General features: G+C 47.0%; 3 protein-coding genes across 5 annotated transcripts; 1 reads left to right on the forward strand and 2 right to left on the reverse strand.

Moving 5' to 3' along the window:
- Nucleotides 1-303: 303 nt before the first annotated feature.
- On the reverse strand, nucleotides 304-2,199 carry NDUFAB1 (NADH:ubiquinone oxidoreductase subunit AB1). The gene is made up of 4 exons (XM_085237756.1): nucleotides 1,889-2,199; nucleotides 1,727-1,814; nucleotides 1,106-1,217; nucleotides 304-470 (listed from the first exon to the last, which is right to left on the reverse strand). The coding sequence occupies exons 1-3, from the start codon at nucleotides 2,150-2,152 to the stop codon at nucleotides 1,126-1,128; spliced, it is 444 nt and encodes a 147-aa protein (XP_085093882.1). The 5' UTR covers nucleotides 2,153-2,199; the 3' UTR covers nucleotides 304-470; nucleotides 1,106-1,125.
- A 99-nt stretch (nucleotides 2,200-2,298) lies between these two features.
- PALB2 (partner and localizer of BRCA2) lies at nucleotides 2,299-11,843 on the reverse strand. 3 transcript variants are annotated; one of them, XM_085237743.1, is made up of 13 exons: nucleotides 11,693-11,842; nucleotides 11,552-11,611; nucleotides 11,370-11,469; nucleotides 9,246-11,132; nucleotides 7,716-8,527; nucleotides 7,035-7,118; nucleotides 6,344-6,505; nucleotides 5,793-5,878; nucleotides 5,355-5,516; nucleotides 5,080-5,196; nucleotides 4,635-4,722; nucleotides 3,471-3,619; nucleotides 2,299-2,588 (listed from the first exon to the last, which is right to left on the reverse strand). In XM_085237743.1, exons 1-13 carry the CDS (start codon nucleotides 11,780-11,782, stop codon nucleotides 2,363-2,365), a joined length of 4,023 nt encoding a protein of 1,340 aa, XP_085093869.1. In that variant the 5' UTR covers nucleotides 11,783-11,842; the 3' UTR covers nucleotides 2,299-2,362. The 3 variants fall into 3 exon arrangements, with proteins under 3 accessions (XP_085093869.1, XP_085093871.1, XP_085093870.1); XM_085237745.1 differs by lacking the exon at nucleotides 9,246-11,132; XM_085237744.1 differs by lacking the exons at nucleotides 2,299-2,588; nucleotides 3,471-3,619; nucleotides 4,635-4,722; ... (2 more) ...; nucleotides 5,793-5,878; nucleotides 6,344-6,505 and having other exon boundaries at nucleotides 7,071-7,177; nucleotides 11,693-11,843.
- On the forward strand, nucleotides 11,803-17,852 carry DCTN5 (dynactin subunit 5). Its single transcript, XM_003210696.5, has 7 exons — nucleotides 11,803-11,916; nucleotides 12,032-12,100; nucleotides 12,359-12,477; nucleotides 12,937-13,048; nucleotides 13,732-13,834; nucleotides 13,912-14,003; nucleotides 17,126-17,852. Exons 1-7 carry the CDS (start codon nucleotides 11,869-11,871, stop codon nucleotides 17,144-17,146), a joined length of 564 nt encoding a protein of 187 aa, XP_003210744.1. The 5' UTR covers nucleotides 11,803-11,868; the 3' UTR covers nucleotides 17,147-17,852.
- The last annotated feature ends 383 nt before the right edge of the window (nucleotides 17,853-18,235 follow it).

An 18,235-nucleotide genomic window follows, 5' to 3' on the forward strand; every position in this document is an offset into this window, starting at 1 on the left:
CAGCAGGCATGTCATTCCCTCCTTTAATTTCCATTGAAAAAACAGAAGCCAAAAATGGGACTCATTTTTGTCAGCATTTATGAAATAAATAGTAAAGGTAGAAAAAAAACATTTTATTGGAAGGAGTACCAGCAGTGAGATCACAGTGCTCAGCGCAGCAGCAGAGGCTGTACTGGGGCTCCCACTCAGGTATACGATGCTCTTTCAGTCTGCCATACAAGGAGCCCTCCAGGCTGTGCAGCTGATGCTGCTAGCTCACAGTGCAGTGAGCCCCAGCAGTGAAACAAAAAAGGAATCAACACCTTCATGGTCTTATATATTTATTCCTTTTTTCCTCGTTTTCAAAGGACAACATATTCAGACAGCTTTAAATACAACATCCAAGTACAACTTTCTGATGAAAGCAGCAGCAGTGCAGCATGTGCGCTTATACCCACTGACATCAGGGCCATCCTAGTGGTAGACATCTCCTGTTCAAAAAAACATCCACACGTTTAGTAATTCATCAGCTGAAAGCTACCACATTAAGGAACAACAGAGGCTGGTAGAGACAAGTGCTGAAGAACACCAGAGGAAGCCACATACATAATGGCACAAGTCTTGCAAATCCCAAGATTGCCACCTTTTTTTTTTTCCTATCCATTTTTGGCTCAGACAGAGCAGCAAACAGGCACAGCTCCTTCACTGACCCTTTACACCTCAACCCCAGGGAAGATCGAGGCAGGGGGGAAGTGAGTAGCATGCACACAGAGCAACAAACAGGAATCTGCCTCCACGTGTTACTGCTGCACACAGCCCTGAGGCCACCGCTCACTTCCCCTGCAGCCCCCAAGTGCCTCTCAGGCTGCCGCTGGAATAACCCTTTCCTCATCGTTTCCTTTCCTGCTGCTGTCCCAGGCTGTGGCTGATGAGAAAGCAGCTGCTAGCTGCAGCTCAGAGCTGTGCTGTCACCCACCCCTAGAGAGCGCTGCTCAGCGCACTGCGAGCAGCTGAAGAGCTCTGAAGGATGGACTCAAAGTCAGTTCACCATCTGCTAACAAAATTGTGGATTCCTGCAGCGCTTGGCATGGCATAGAGACCCCTGCAGAGGCCCGTTTATACTTACTCTGCTTTGGAGAATTGCTTTTATTCATAAACATCCTTCTTATCTGCGATGTAATCTACAATCTCTTGTGGACACATTAATTTTTCTGCATCTCCATCAGGAATTTCAAAGCCTGAAAGAAAGCACACAGATTCAGCCCAAAACAACGGAAACAGGATCAAGGCTGAAGGAAGCAATTACTGCTGGCTCAGGTGTCTGCAGTGCAGCTGAAAATAAACACACAGAGGCTGCTTCTCCACTGCAGTCAGAGTCAGCATCTCGTTACTACAGCGAGTTTCGGGCTGAGCTATGCCTTACACGACAGTGACTCTGGATAGGAGACAAGGCAGAAGCAGCAGGGGCTGCAGAGCCAGCCAGTGTCCCTAAGCACCGCCGAAGCCATTATGCCTAACGAGGGCTCCCACAGAACACAGAAGAGGGATCTTTTGGGTAACTGCAGGCAAGCAAGAGCCAAAGCCCCTCAGGTTCAGTTTGCTGTCGAGCGCTCATAGAACAGAGCTGCAGCCAGGGATGGGGAGCGCGGGGCTCTCAGCAGCAGATCTGCTCAGAAGCACAACCCAGAACACGGAGCTCCTCTCTGCCCGGTCCACGCGGACGCACACCAACGCCCCGCGCCATTACCGAACTCGTCCTCCATGGCCATGATGATCTCCACTTGGTCCAGGCTGTCCAGCCCCAGGTCCTTCATGAAATGCGCCTCGGCCGTCAGCTGGGGGTGCATACAGGCGGTCAGCTCCCGCTCCCGGCCCCGGCCCCGCCCCCCCCGGCCCGGCCCCCGCTCGCCTTCTCGGGGTCGATCTTGTCGTACAGCTTCAGGACGTACAGGACGCGCTCCTTGATGTCTGCCAGCGTCAGCGGCGGCAGCTCCGAGTAGCGGCGGCACGGCGCAGGACCCGCCCGCGGCGCCGCGGGGACAAAGGCGGGCTGCGGGACCCCCGGACGGCCGGGGCGGAGCGTGCCGAGCGCGGCGCGGGGGACGGGGAGGGCGGCGGCGCCGGGACGGGGCAGCAGGCGGCGGACGCAGGCCGAGAGGACACGGGCCGCCATGGTGACCTGATCCCAGCAGCCCCCGCGCCGCGCCCGGAAGCGCGCGTGCTCGGCGCGAGAGCGGCGGCGGGCGAGGAGAACGACGCCCCCCGGCGGCGGGAGGCCGCGCGGCCCCCGATCCCGGTACGGCGCAGACGGACGGAGGGTCACCGAATCGAAGCACTTTAATGACAGCAACGAACGCCGCGCGCGGCCCCGAGCGAGGCGCGGTCAGCCCGCCCCGTGCCGCGCGTAGCGGTACACGCAGACGCTGCCGTCCGCCCGCCCCGCCAGCAGCCCCGCGTCCGCCGCGCTCCAGCGCACCAGAGTCCAGCGGCTGTCCGAGCCCGGCGGCAGCAGCGCGGTGCAGCGGCCCAGCAGCAGGTCCCACACCGCGATGGCCCCCGAGGTCAGCACAGCTGCAGCCCAGGCGTCCTTCACCTCCCCTTCCAGGTACCTGCGGGAGACACCTTGCGTCACTGGGCTGCAGCTCGGCTGGGAGAACGCCGGCGCAGCCTTAAATGCAGAGCTATTATGCACCTGGAAAATCTGCACCTAGCTCCAATGCACCTAGAAAATCTGCAAGCACGTTTAAGCCGATGTAGAGAAGTAGGTTATGTTAAGTATTGCATCTTTAGCGCATTTGGAAGAAAAGGAGGCTCATGCAATACTCCCCTATCCTCAGAACGTGAAAATTGTTCTGTTAGCCAGGATCTCAACCTGCTAACACTGGTGCACATAGGAAATGTGACAGATGTAAGTGCATTGCAACACTGAGTCTTAATTAGATTAGCCTTCAAAATGCAAGACACAGGAAGGAAAAGGTCATCAGACTGCAAACAGCTGCTTAACATAAATAAACCAGGCAAAGCGCTACTTAACATCACAAAGGCTTACACCAGTCTCATTTGCAGGTATTTTCTCAGGAGGTTTTTGACTAAGGGGTTCGTCTGATGAATCCAGCTACAGCATTTCCATAATCACTTTGATTGGGAGGGAGGAGAAGGGAAAGAAAGCGTACAGCATGCAGAAAATCACTTCTCCCGTTTGCTCACACAGCTCTGGGGAGCAGAGCCCTCCTGCTGAGCCTTGACGCAGGGAGCTCAGAGGTTAACTCCCAGATTTGTGCAGGAAGCAGGCAGGAAACAGCCAACACCCTCAGTGCATTATAACAACTGCACAACGCGAGTGGAAGTGATGGATGGCAGCCCTCTTATCATCGGAAAGATGGCAAATGGCTCACTGCCAGCACTGCTGCTCAGCTCATTAACCGAGTCTCCTCCAAAACCACCTCAGAGGTACCACGACGACGAGCACGCGGCATCCCCGAGGTACTTGCCTTCCAGTGTGTCCAGGTGGGAGGGAGGAAAACATCACCCCGGTGCTTCTGGCTGTTTTCGGGTTGAACGCGATCACACGGAACGCGGGGTTTCCACAGGACTCGCTCTCTTTGGCATGGGGATGACTTAAAACAACAAACAGAAGGCCCTGATACACAGAGGAAAAATACATCACTAAAAATAACAGTAAGAGAGGAAAAAATTCCGAGGAATTTTCCAAAAATTAATTGCTTTGTTCTCTATAATCAAAGCCCCACAGACAGTGATGCATTATTTCTACTGAATAAAATACAAGTGGTTTTCTTTCCTTAGCTAAAAAGCAAAGCAGCTGCTGACTGATAAGGGCTGATGTAATGCAGCAGAATGACAGCTCAGTGACCCCATGGACTTACGTGCTTACCTTTCTGCTTGGAAAAGCTAAACCTGCTGTAGGACCAGGGGACACTGAAAGTAAAATTTCTGGGCCGTAGTTAAATCCTTAGGAAATTATTAATTTAACAAAAGTGCCTTGTATACCAGCACAGCTGAAAACAGCAGCTCTCAGAACAGCCACAAATAAGTATGAAATATGATGGGATAGACATTCACAAGAAGTCTCCAAAGAGTCTGATTCAAATCACTGTTATTAGACAAGACATTCTTGTCCCAAAATAATACATGCTTACTAAGAGCAATCAAATCCTTGACAACCACAAAATCCAGCTAGATCTCAACACAGGTGGAAGCAAGTGACAAAGAATCACATGTATGAAGCCTGGCTTTGAACGGTTTATATCCTCAGGGGCATATGGAAATAACAGCCACTCAAATAGGTTGTCTGATAATGGCAATGTGCCATCATCATGCTAGCACCTGCCTGCACAATGAAAGAGACTTATGAGGCACTGGCATTGCGCAGCAGTACTACTGCTTCCCACTTAGAAGCTTACCTGGCCTAAGCTTTGGAATGCACTCTGATGCACCACACTTACTTTATCAGTATAATGCAGAAAGCCAATAATTTGGAGAAGACAGTGTGGCTTATTTGTTCTAGTTAACCTGTTTTCTTCTGAAATATCTTCAGTGGTTCTAAATAGAGATGATGTTTCAATCCACTCCTTCAAATTCCCACCACAGTTAGTGCAATCCATGCATAAACTGAGTGCCATATTTCACATACGTACAGAGTCAGAATATGCTCGATGGCAGATTGAAGCTGGGTAGGAATAGCCAATGTGCATCTTCTTCAGGAGTTGGCCTGTTTTCAAATTCCTGCAGTTGGTGAAAAGACAAATTCTGACTGCATTTCCATCCTCAATCTGGTTTTCCAATCATAATTGTACCACTACACAAGATAGTTTTGATTTCATAGGAAGCAAACTGAAATATGACAAGAGGCCCCTGGAAGAGATCTGATGAATTTGACACAAAAGCAAATGGAATTACAGCAGCATAGTTCATTCACTACCTCCCTAGCTGCACAGAATTTAAAGGGCCAGACCAAGCCCTTTAATAATTATTATTTCACAGGCAAATCAGCAGCCAGCCGACACGCCTATATGATGTCTGATGTCAGAGCCACCACTTGTACCCAAAACTGAGCCATTTAATTGCAAAGGAAATACTGACCAAACTGCAACAGTGTTTACTGCAGTGGTGCCAACCAAGGCGTCTCTCACTCCTTCTACTTCAGCAAAAGCCAGAACAGTTTCTTCGGGAGGCATCAAAGTCTGTCTGTCCTTGCACCTGAATAGCAGATGCAAACAAGTGAGAAAAGGCAGTCAGAACAGTAATTATGTTCTGTAGTCAGCACACTTCCAAAAAGAAGAGAAACCTGATGCTTTTCTACATCCCTTACTTTTGTACCTGCCATACCGAGACCACCCCAAAACTCAAAGACTCACCTTCCTGTCTCTGAAAGTGATACGATTTCCACTTGCTGCTCTTGCATGGCTCTGCTACTGCTGACCAGCCTCCCATCCTTTAGCCCAAGAACAGCTTTTATATTCCCACTTTTCACTAGTGATTGCTTGAATGAGTCATTCTCAGAAGAATAAAGCAAGAGCCTAAATTAGGAGAAAATTATGCATAACAACAGAAGGAAGCATAATTCAAATACACCTCAGCATATTAAAAAAATACATTTAAGCAGTCTATCACCTCCAGGGTGAATAAGCAGATCTTTATAATTGATTTTTAGAAATTCTTTCTATATTTTCCAACAATAAAAGTGACTGAAGTAGTGACACATTAATAAGAATCAATTTCAGCTACTACAGAGAAGGAGAGTTAAGGTGAAGCTATCTGGGGGGCAAAACATTAGGAAGAAATAAATACAATACCTTATTTCTCCAATCTCCAAATTTCCCAATGCTATACACACAAGGTTACAGGTGTCTGGCAGAGGAATGATCTGTATTACAGGAATCTAGGACAGCACAGCAAGAATTCCATGTTACCACAATGTCCCTCTTCCTTTGACTACATTCCCATTTTCTAGAGCGTTTCAAGCAAAACGACATGGGGCAGAACTAATTTTCAGACCCCTCTGAAGAAACACACTTAGTTGAACAGCTGATTTCTTTGCTGCTTATCTAAGTAAGCAATCCCTACTGACATGACGCAAAAGGTGCCTCCAGGGATCTACAAGGAAGAGCACAGAGCAGCCACCATTCAGTACATGAAGTCAAGTTCCAGCAGATAACATGGAACCATACAAGACACTGCCCATCCTCATCACCAGTGTACGTCATTCTGTTGCCTGATGCAGTGAAAAACACCATCTAAAGAACAAATCTTGCACCCGAGACTTCAAGCTCCTTCTTTCTTTGGAATTAACACAGTGATACAAGAAAGCTTTTTTGAGTTCTAGAAATAAAGACTGTGCCCATACCTCTCCAAGTTGCCAAGTATAGACCTTCTCCCAGCAGTCAAGTGCCTGAGGTTTCCACAGGGAAACTGAACTCTCACAGGCAGTCACCACACACAGCTCTCTGCAGCCAGCTGCTTCCCACCACACGCTGCTCACATCCACAGCACAAGAACTTGAAGAATCCTGTCCGAAACAAAACAGTGCTGGTTTTCTTCTGATGGCTATGATAGCACGGAGGCTCACATTGAGAAAAACACTTCCTGAGACTGAGCACAATGACAACTTGAAGCTAAAATTTAATATTCAAGATGTTAATATTCAAGTAAAGTGCCAGTAAGGCACCACAGAAAGCAAACCTGGTGGATTGTGCCCTCTGAGCAGCAAGCAATCAGTTCATTGAACAAAAATCACTTGTCATTTAAACCAATCCCACTGAGCCCAGAGCTGAAGAGCTGGATATATCATGTGTTCATGTGTTCAGACATTTGTTAGTCAGAAACAAACACTGAAATTCTCAAGTCAAAATGACATACTTAGGAATCTTTCAGCATGCTTTGTCACATAAGACAGAACTGATTGAATTAGGCAATGTGCTTTTTGGCTTCTTTTTTTTCCCTCCAACTTGTCATCTTGCATTTTATTGCATTTTTTGTTAAACTTTTATTAAAGAGCTGTTACTAACTCAGCAGACAATTGTCTGATGTTATCCTACCTTGAGCTTTGAAACAAACTGCAAGTTCTCTTCTCTCAAGCCATCAAGCAGCACTGGAGTCAACTGTTCTGCTTCAGTTTTTTTCTGCACAAACAAGTAAAGAATCAGGATAATTTAGCTTCAAAATCAGACCTTTCGTGCACCTGCAAGAATCAGGCAGAATTGTGAATTCACTTTGTATGCACTAGAGATAGCAGCTGCAATAGAAGCATCTCTTTCTGCTCTTGCATGCCTTTGAAAAACAAGAGAGCCCAGATAGTTTTCAGGTGAAAATGAACTAACCTACTCCTTCATACCACTTTGCACCTCTCAGCAGCATTCCCACCCTTCAGAGACAAACCAGTTTCTCAGCAACCATCTCACAGGTAAGATGTAAAAGACGATCCTAGCTGAAAATTTTCCTTAAGGTAGAACAACATTATAAGGGTGCCAGAAACCTTTTGTTCTTTTATTATTTCAAACATGGGCTCTGAAGCCCACATCTATAGTTTTAAGTAGGATTTTAAAGAGCTTGCTCTTCAGGTAAAAGATTTTCAGCAACAGATGAAAACCAAACATTTACAAAGTCAGCTTAAAGACAGCATGCAGGGCTGGCGTCCAAGGAAGTCTCCCTTAAAGGTCAGGTGAGACTTAGGATGAGGACTCACCAAGAATACTGGCATAGTACACTTGGCATGTTACCTGTTTGGGAGAAGCTCTGCTGGATCCCTCATGTTTGCTTTGTGATTGCTGATGCTTCTCCAAGTCCACAGCTCCATCAGATCTATTATTAGGACATCTTTCAAATTCTAAATGACATGTTGTACCTTGCCCCTCCTCCTTCCCACCAGATCCTGCACCACAGCTGTCCAAGTGCAGTGGAATGGCAGAGCCTTTGCATTCCCTATTATCCTTGACCTGTGCAGGTGCTTCTTTGGAAGAATGCAGGCTCACTTGCAAAGGAGGTACAGAACATGTATTGGGGAAGACCTCGCTGCATACTGATGGTAAAACAGCTGGGGTTGCACCCAAGACAGGGAAAACGGATGAGGAAATCTGAGAGTCACGCTGAGCAGGAGCACCAGTTAAGACAGTCCCCATGGGAGTAAATAGCAATTTATGTGTAGAAAGTTCCACCTTGGCAGCTGGACTTTCCAAATGAGGTAACTCAGACAACCCATTTTTGAATGGTGAAAGCAGATTCGTTTTAAGCTCTTTTTCTTCTGCATTTATTTCTGGAGTTTGGGCATCCTCTGAAGCCACACCATCTCCAAGCACACTAGGAACAAAAACCTCCAAGTCGTTCCCAGGGGAAGATTCATATTTCCCAAGTTTTAGTAGTCCAAATTCTTCATCGGGTAAATGAAAGTCTTTGATATCCAGCTTGGGGGCCAGCCACTGAAAACTGCGGAAGGAAAAGAGAGAGCTGGACATATCAGGGTCTTCAGCAGCAAGGCCAAGAGAAGCAGGACCCTCTGAATCCACTTGATGGCCAGGTTTTCTTTTGTTCTCACCTAGAATTCAAGAGAGAATATCATATCATAAATTAACCAGGAACCACAATTTCTTATCAAGATTGTCAGTCTATTTAAAAAAAACATAAAAATCCATCTGCACAGATGGAAGTGGAACTTTCCAGGAAGATGCTACACTCCACAATTGCTCTGCATCAACCCTTCAGCTAAAATATCATTGCCAAAGACAACCAAAATTGATTGAGTGCCTGACCAGTTTGTTTTGTTTTTCTCCAAATGTTTTCATTTTCCTACATATTTCTGGACTTGGAGACAGTAATACTCATCTTTCTGTTTCATGTTTGGATTTATTTTTTTTCCCCACACAAAAAAAAAAGTCATTAATATGCAGAGTCAGTTGGAGAAACAGAGATTTATATCCAGTTAGTGGAAAATCAGGTACAGCATGCACAATGTTGACCTGAGCAGACAAGGCAGCTGAGGAAGTTCCCAGCCCCGCTCCTCGTCCATGCACAACTGTTCATTCTCTGTCACTGTACTGAGGCAGAAATTTCTGGAATTGCACAAGGAATTTGGGCACCATCATGATCTATATTAAAAAAAAACCAACTTGTCAAGAAAAGAAAACCAACCCTATTAGATTTTCCTGAATAAAAATACAGCAGGGTTTGAACAGCAGTGCATGAACACACTCAGCTGTTTCCCTGCCTTGGACTTTGGCTCAAGCTTTAAAGAGTGCATGTGTTTGATGAAATACCTTTTGAGATGTGACTGTTTCTGTGTCTTGCAGAGGAACGAAGGGAGCGGCGCAGAGGGACTGTGAGGAGCTGCTCAGCCCTGCAGGCTCTGTGCATTTGCTGATTCTTAACGTGTTTCACTGGATGTTTATCAGACTGACTGAATGCAGTTAAGCTGCATTCCAGATCACCTGTGTGGCTGGTAAAAGTTTCATTCCCTGGGTTCAGAGAGTCACTTTTCTGCAGTGGATTCTGGACTTGTTCTGAATGAGGCTCACAGCATTTGCCAAGTACTTGGCTCCCAGCAGGAGGATCAGCACTTGTTGGCTGTATCATACCTGTCAATTCAGACCCAAGAGCTGCAACAACAGAAAACTGTCTCCCATCCAAAGATGATTTTTCAAGATTAGCCTCACAGTTCTCCTTTTCACTCTGACACTCATTTGATAGCAGACTACTGCTTTCCCTTGGCATTACGAGATCCAAACTTTCTATAAGTTCCTGTGATGTTTCATTCGCAAGGGGTCTGCAGGTAGACTTTCTTTTTCCCTTTCGTTTCCCCTGTGATTGTCTCTGATCTCGCTTTGTGCTTCTGACGCTGTTTTGAGAAATTGATCCAGGTGAAGTGCTGCTACCACTGGATGTAAGAAGATGTTTCTGAGGACTAGAATTCACAGGATCACTTTCTGCACAAAGGTACGGCACAGCTGCTGACCCCAAATGATTTTCAACAGTTTCTTGGGAGGACTGACCTAAGCTTGTATCTTTCTGTTTGCATTTACTTCTCTGACCTTTCTTGCTCCTGCCCAGATGACTGAGAATTACAGCATCAAGGTCCACTTTCCTCTGGCAATTAGACATGCGTCGAGTTGTCCTGACATAGTATTCAACTGGAAAGGGAAGCCCTTCAACCACAGTGCAAGAGTTCAGTGCACTTTCGGGAGTTGTAACCTTCTCTTGATGAGAAAGTCTTGACTGAATTTCAAGCTGCTGATTCTCCACCAATTTTTCAGCATTATCCAGAGGAAGCTCTGAAGGAAAGGCATTTAAACTACCAGTGTCATTTTGATTTTCTCCATGGATTTTGCTATCATTAATCATGCTGTTACTTGTATCAGTGGGCAATACTTCATTTTCTGACATTAAATCCAAAAGCCTGTGTAATTCTCTCTGATCTTCACACATGCTCTCAGTGTCCATTTCTTTTACTGTCCTGAAAGATTCTTTTTTACCACTGGAATCAAGTGAAACAGATTCACCACTCTCTGAACATGACTGTGCAGCTTCTCGGTTATCAGATGTGACTGTGGCACCTGGGGACTCACGCTGCCAGGCATCATTGCTGTACTCCAGAGCACACGGGAACAGCTCAGACACTCCCAGAGGAATACTACCTTCAGGCATGTCCCGTGAAACTCCAAACTCTGCACCTGGAGGAGTTAAACTGCTTTCCTGCCCCCCCGTGAGCATTGGTTTGGACTCCATTTGAGCATTGTCCTCTGAGAAACTGCTTCGCCTAAAGACTGGTGACTGAAGTTCCTCCACGCTGGCAGGGTGGTTTTTCACCATTACATCAGCACTGATGAGATGCACATCATGCACTGATTCCTTTCCTTCTGACATCAAAATCTTTGTCCTCCTCCTCAGCTTCATCATACTTCTGGAAGTTTGATTTTTTTTCTCCTCAGTTGCAGGCATATAAAGTCCATAGGAAGCATTTTCCTGGCTAACCTGTGTACTTTCTGCCTGTGAACTGTCCTGCAAGCTAACTTCATTATTGAAGAAGTCAGGATTATGTTTCATTGGGACAGATGTTTTCGTCTTTGTGTCAGGGCCTGAGCAGGTTTCAGTCTGTAGGTGACACATGTCACGTCTGCCAGCACCAGGAGATATGTTATCACTACAGCCTGTGGGAAGAAATCTCGTGTGTGTAAAGCACACCATTAAAGCTGCATCCGAGAAAAAACATCATACAATAAAATCAACTTTGACAAGAGCAAAAGGCTGGGATCGTACAGCGAGGATCAGAGAGCACCCGGTGAGGGGAGAAGCAGACGGGTGCTGCTGCAGATTGCGATTTAACGATGGGTGCCGAGTGCCGGGCAGCGGGCAGGGAGCTCCGCGCGGCCGCGCCCGGCTCCTACCTGCGGGGCTCCGCGGGGCCTCCTCAGTCCCGGGCCATCGGGCTCCTTCCGCCGCCGCCTTCCCGCCGTAGCTCTTGGCCCGTTCGGCTCGCCGCGCCCTCTGGGGATACAACACGGTGGTGGGGCTCGGCTGGGCTCTGCGCACCTCCTCCCAGCCCCGCGGCCCGGCCCGCCCCGCTCACCCGCAGCCGGCTGACGGTCTCGCTGTACTCCCTCCTCAGCAACGCTAGCTTCTCCCGCAGCTGCAAAACACAACGAACCGAGTGGGACCGCAACCTCGGCCTCGGCTCCGGCCCGTCAGCCCCGCCACGGCCCGGCCAGACCTTCTCTTTCTCGGCCCCGCTCAGCACCGCGCCGCTCGCCGCCTCCGCCATGGCTGCCGCCTGCCGTGCCCATGGCAACCGCGCCGCCATTGGCCGCCCTCACAGCGGAAGCGCCGGCTGGCGGCAGGAAATGACGTACCGGAAGTACGGAGCGGCCTTGCGGAAGTGTTGCGGCCATGGAGCTGAGCGAGATGTTGTACAACAAGTCCGAGTACATCGAGACGGTGCGGGGCGGGGTCTGGAGTCCGAGTGGAGGGGTTGGGCTCTGGGCTCTGGGCTGGGCTGGGCTGGGCTCGGCTCGGCTCGGCTCGGCTCGGCAACTGTCCCTTCTCCCCGCAGGCGTCTGGCAACAAGGTGAGCAGGCAGTCCGTTCTCTGCGGCAGCCAAAACATCGTTCTCAACGGCAAGGTAAGCAGTGGGACGGAGAAAGGCTGCGTCTGTCACAGCACAGCGCTGCTTCGTTGTCTGCCCCCGGTGCTGCAGGCGGCAGTGCTTTTGTCCGTAGCTCTGCCTGTGCATCACCTTGCTTTGTGTGCCTGCTTTGTGCACCACACTGGGAGCACTGTGTGCGTTTCCTGGCACATGTCAGGGGGATTTGAGTTTATATAATAACTGAGAACACTAGCAGGTTTCAGCTCATTTATTTCTTTTCCCTTTCTTGTCCAGACAATAGTTATGAATGACTGCATCATCCGTGGTGACCTGGCAAATGTAAGAGTGGGACGGCATTGTGTGGTGAAAAGCCGCAGTGTTATCAGACCGCCCTTCAAGAAGTTTAGCAAAGGGTAAGAGATACTTTCTTTAGGGAAACTGAGGTTGAAATCTGTATGCTTACAATATATATTAATTTACCTAAGGTTTGCATGCTCAGAGGGTTATGTTGCTTTGTCAATAATTTGCGTAAATGTCCCTTTAAAGCTTTTCCTCAAATGTTCAGTTTTATCTTGAGAGTTAGTGTTTCCTTCATACCATAATATGGGAAGACTGATATATTACAATAGGCTGGTGATGAACATGTTCCACTTGGTCTCTGCTTGTTTGCAGTGTCTTCCTGTTGCTTATCTTGACCATCCTTTAGAAATACCTGAGGAAAGAGTAGTTACTGTTCAGTCTTCCATAGTGTCAAGTCTACATCTGGTATTTCAGTTGGAAACAAGAGACTTTGCAGTGTGATTTGGGGTCTAATAACATTGTCAATTAGTTTATATGTTACACCATCTGAATAAAAGACTTTCCTGTTGCAGGGTTGCTTTTTTCCCTCTCCACATTGGTGATCATGTCTTCATAGAAGAGGACTGTGTTGTCAATGCAGCCCAGATTGGCTCCTATGTCCACATAGGCAAGAACTGTGTCATTGTGAGTACTCTTTCCCAGTCTTTTCTTGAGCCTCTTGAGAGGTTCAAGACTCTTAAGACTTTGTAAAAGAAGTGGAAAGGTATCTGTGCCAACCATCAGGAACAAGCGTACTTACTTACGAGTATGCTGTTCCTTTCTCATCCTTTTTCTTCTCCACAGAAAGGGATGCTTTTGGTCTTGCTATTCTGAGGACAGTGGGTAGAACTGATGACTGTTCAGTTGATATTGTTCAAAGAGCCAAGGGCATGGTCCTCTGCTGTCCCTTTGGCTAATGAGCCTGTCCAGGGATGATGGCCATCACATAAAGTACAAGTGGAACTGTGATTCTGTGTAAATATTGCAAAATAGTCGAGGCCACTCTCTGCTGAATTGGAGAAGCCCTTGCTATGTTACTGCATGACTTGAGTTCTAGCTTCCAGTTTGCACGCTGTTGTAAGTTAATATGCAGCTGCCCATGTGTTAGTCAAAGCAAACAGACTTTTTTCCTCAAGATTAAAAAAAAAATCTGTATCGGCTCTCAATTGTTGCTGGGAAGAGCATTCAATCTCGCTGGAGATTTATTTGCATGATCCCCCTATACATGTTTTGAAGAGTTAAGCTTGCTGAAGCTTATCAAATTTATCAGGAATATGCAAAATTGTATAGTATTTTAAGTACGAATTCTACCTAATCTTTTTTTTTAGGGTCGTAGATGTGTTTTGAAAGACTGCTGCAAAATCTTAGACAACACGGTACTACCTCCTGAAACAGTAGTTCCACCTTTCACAGTCTTTTCAGGCTGCCCAGGTATGCTTCCTCTAATTTTACTTGTACAGTGTTCTTCTGAAAGAACATTGATGGTCAAACTCATGTTCTTCTTCTAGGACTCTTTTCTGGTGAGCTCCCGGAATGTACCCAGGAACTCATGATCGATGTTACAAAGAGCTACTACCAGAAGTTCTTGCCACTAACTCAGGTCTAGTAGCCTATTTACCATGTTTCAGAGCAGTAAAGGCACACAGAAGTATTTTGGGAGCAGAGAGAAGAATATTGTTCAAAGAGTCCAGGGCATGGCCCTCTGCTGTTCCTGAACACTTCTGTGAGCATTCCTGAACACTAATGGTCAGGCCAAGCAGTCCCCTGTGCAAGCTGCTGTGTCTTGTTGTTTAACCTTTGCATGTTCATCTGAATGTAATTCATCCCATGTTGTCTGAATTGTGCCATTAAATGTTCTGGAGCTAGGAAAGCTGATTCCATTCCCTAAGGCAACATCTCCTCATCGCACTTGGGGAACAAGGCAGAGTTGACAACATACTCTGCAGCCAAAGCCTGTCTTTCATCTCTGTTCTGTTCCTGCCCCAAAGTCAAGTGGGCTCACATTTGCTCAGAGCAGTCTCCATCCTAGAAAATAAGTGCTGTGTGGCTGACGTGCTTACTGTGGACAGTATTTACCACAGTTCATTAGAGTCAACTCTTTCCTTCATAAAAATATTTGCTGATATATAAACCTGTTTGTTGAGGCTCCTTTTCTTCCTGTGGACCGTGATTCTGTCCTGTAGGGCCAGGATAGCTTTTATCATCCTGAGGTTGACTTTAGGCTGTCTTTATATGCCTTGCCTGTGTCCTGGTTTTGGCTGTGACAAAGTTAATTTTGTTAGTGGTAGTTCATGTAGGGCTACATTGATAACACACTGATGTTTTAGTATTTGCTGAGCAGTGCTTACATTGAGTCAAGGCCTTCTGCTTTTCATGCTGCCTGCCAGTGAGGAGGCTGTGGGAACACAAGAAGCTGGGAGGGAACACAGCCAGGAACAGCTGACCAAAGAGATGACCAATATGATGCTGCCCTGTTCAAGAATAAAAGCTAGAGGGAAAGAAGGATAGGGGAGAGGGAACATTCAGAGTTACGGCATTGGTCTTCCCAAGTCACTTTTACAGGTGATGGAGCCTTGCTTTCTTATAAATGGTCAAATATCTGCCAGCCAATGAGAAGTAGTGAATACATTTATTTTTTTGCTTTGCTTGTGTGCACAGCTTTATCTCAGCCACTGAGTTTTCTTACTTTTCCCTTTCTAGTTCTCTCCCTCATATCACTTGTGGGGAGTCAGCAAATGGCTGTGTTGAGATTAAACCACAACAGCCTGACAGGATGCTTTTTAGATTTTATTTCTTGAATCAGTCACCAGTCCTGTCCTCTTGCCCATCCTACAGGGTTAGGACTCTCATGGTAGGTGTGTGTTCTTTTTCCTGAAAAAGAAGCAGACTGTAGGGAGCCAAAGGACTTTGGAAAGAGAAATACCATGCCACTTTCAGAGCTGAGTGCAGCAGAAAAGTGGGACTCTAAAAGCAGAAATTGAAAGTGGCAAGAAAATGCTGCAATTCTCCCCATTTGTTGCTCATTGTATATATTTGAAGAATACATTTTGGTGCTTTTTTTTTTTCCCCATTACAAAACTTCAGATGGAGATTCAGACTTCTTGAAAAGAGTGAATCTTTCATTTTGGACAAGTAATGCAGCAGAATTCTTACTGGGAACAGCTGTGTGCAAGTCAGAGACAGCTCGCACTTGCACGTACCTAACACAGTAGCAGACAACTGGCCAAAAATGAATCTGCCTGTTCTGGTTGTGTTTTATTAAAGCTTAACATTGGCCCTCTGTACCTTTTTAAACTGGGACTCCTGCATGTTGTAGTGTAGCAGTGTGGGGAGGGCAGAATGTATATTAATTTGTAGTAGGTATACAGCTGAGAGATCAGCAGCCCTGGAGCCTTCAGCTGTTGTATATAGTGCAAAGATCTGCTATGCTTTACGTAGCAAACAGCAACACAAGTACTAACGTGTAGAAAACTGCTGTTAATCAAATGTAAAACCACTGTCTGGTTTGTTTGTATTTTTACTGTGCATAAATTAAAGCCTTTTTAGTTGTTCAAGTAACTTAATGTTGTGACTTTTTAAATCAAACTTGAGACCAGAATGAGGTTCCTGTCATGCCTGTGCATATGAGCCACAGTCTCTTGTTCCGTGACTTGCAGGCGTGTTACGTCAGTGCATTAAGCATGGTGTGAAACAGCATCTGCTTTCTGCATCTGAGCTGGTGACTTTCACCAGCAAATGGTTGCAGTGTAGCTAGTTTGTAATGGCTGTGCCACAGAATGAATGCATTCGCTTCTATTCTTGATGCCAAAGTGAGAATCCTAATGCCTCCTAGGTGACTGTACGCTCCTCTCTTCAGCTCTGAAACTTAGCACTGTTGCTCCAGCAGCGCGGCTTCAAGCATTTGGAAATCAGGCCATCCCAGATGGTATGACTCTTTTTGCAAAAAAGCAAAAGCTGAAGCCAGCTTGTGTGACTTGAGGCTGATGTCTCTGCGAAAGTCCCAGTCTTGCCACTTTTTCTACCTGAGTGGAAAAAATACCGGGTTGTAAGTGTTCCTTGTGCTGCATCTGGACTTCAGGCAGTTTTCTAATTGACTTCAACTTCCAAAAATGTTCACTTCTTCCTGTCCAAAATCTTCGTAGCCCTTGCTGTTGAGGGACTATCCGAGGCCTCCTTGATCACCAGACTGGACAGGTGTTGGCATTTCTGTGAGATCTTCTGCAAGTCAGATACTCCAGTGTTTATAGTGCCACTCACAAATACTGTTTTGCCCTGTTAGCTTAATGTCAGCCATCTCTGGAGATGTGGGAAGCAGCGCTGTGCTTGGTCAGGGAGGGCTGTGTGTGCTTTGTTGCCATGGTGTCCCTTCAAGGTTTCAACACCACATAGTACACTTCACCGGGATTGCTTGGTCAGAGGGCAGCGGGGAAGCTGGGCTGCTGGCGTGGTGGGGGGGTAGAAGGAGGTGGCTGCCAAATTAAGGGATGCAAGCTTGGGAGTGGAAATGAGACTGTGTCATGGAGTTACATAAAACCATGACAGACTGCAACTGGAAAAGTTTCAGACATGCATTTCCACAACCACTTGAGCAGTGTAACTGCAGTGTGCTGAGGGATGCGTAACTACACAGAGCATTACGTGTTTCTCAACCTATTCTTCCTTCCAGCAGGCTGACCCACCCCTTCTGCTTTAATTAAAACCTGTTTTATTGTCTCTGTTAAGGTGGCCTCTGCCAGGGTTTAAAAAGTCACCACTGAAGATCTCAAATGCTCAGCGCTGTTAGCATTCCTTACATCTGGTTACTCTATCCTGTCTTCTGAAGCATCACTGACCTGGGCTCACCTCCACACCTCTGCCAGCTCTCTCCCACGATGCACCCAGCTAGCCTGTAGCCATTGACACAACTGCAGTATCCGAGGTTCCAGCAAATTGCAAAGCACAGAATATGCTGGCCAGGGCCATCAACTCTGTCCTAAAAGAAACAGCTTTCTTTATTGGTAAAGGGAAGCTACAACAGAACTGTCCTCATTTGACTTTCGGCAGGGTGGGACCATGCATGCCTGGAGGGAGAAGGCATGCTCATGGCCAGAGCTGCTCCAGGTGGTTTTTGCACTATTCATGGCTGTTTTTCTTTGGCATTCTATTGTGCTCCAGCAAGTAGCATGATCAGATTAGGGGACGGGAACGTAAAGTTACTTTTCTCACTAGATGATGTTAGGCTACAGAAGTAAACTCTCCAGGCCTGAGAGCATGCGGTTCGTTGCTGACATTCTCTTTACTAAGTTGTGTTCCATGTGGTGGCTGGCAAGGGAAAAAAATAATCAAGGAGGCTGAGTACAATCACACCTACCTGGCAACATGTCACCCCGGTGGCAGAGAGGGAGAAACTGAAGAATATACCAACAAAATGGGTGGGATTCTACACAATAAAAATTGGCAAAGTGTCAGATTCTTGGATCAGTGTGGAAATATATTCTCTAAGCAAAATGTTGTCATGTGGAAAAGTCACAACAGTGTGTGTGAAAACAAACTGTGGTGCTGCTGCTTTCAAAGGAAAAACACATAGAGTACAAGCTAACGTGAATTCCCTTTACACAGTGCTTAAGTGTGGCAGCGTGAAAAGCTGCTCACTGCCCACAGGGAGGGAGAGGAGGAGATGGACAAAACCCCATCGGGTGATTCCAACAGCAGCTCCAGCCCCGCTCCCACTCCCTGCACTGAGCAGGGACACCCGCAGCTCCATCAGTGCTCAGGCCCGGGCCAGTCTGGCCGTGGCTGTGTGCAGGGATGGGGCACCGCCACCTGTCCGGGCACCGTGTGTGCCGCTCCTCA

This window comes from Meleagris gallopavo, chromosome 16, assembly GCF_905368555.1.
Source record: "Meleagris gallopavo chromosome 16, MGAL_WU_HG_1.1, whole genome shotgun sequence".
Taxonomy (NCBI): Eukaryota; Metazoa; Chordata; class Aves; order Galliformes; family Phasianidae; genus Meleagris; species Meleagris gallopavo.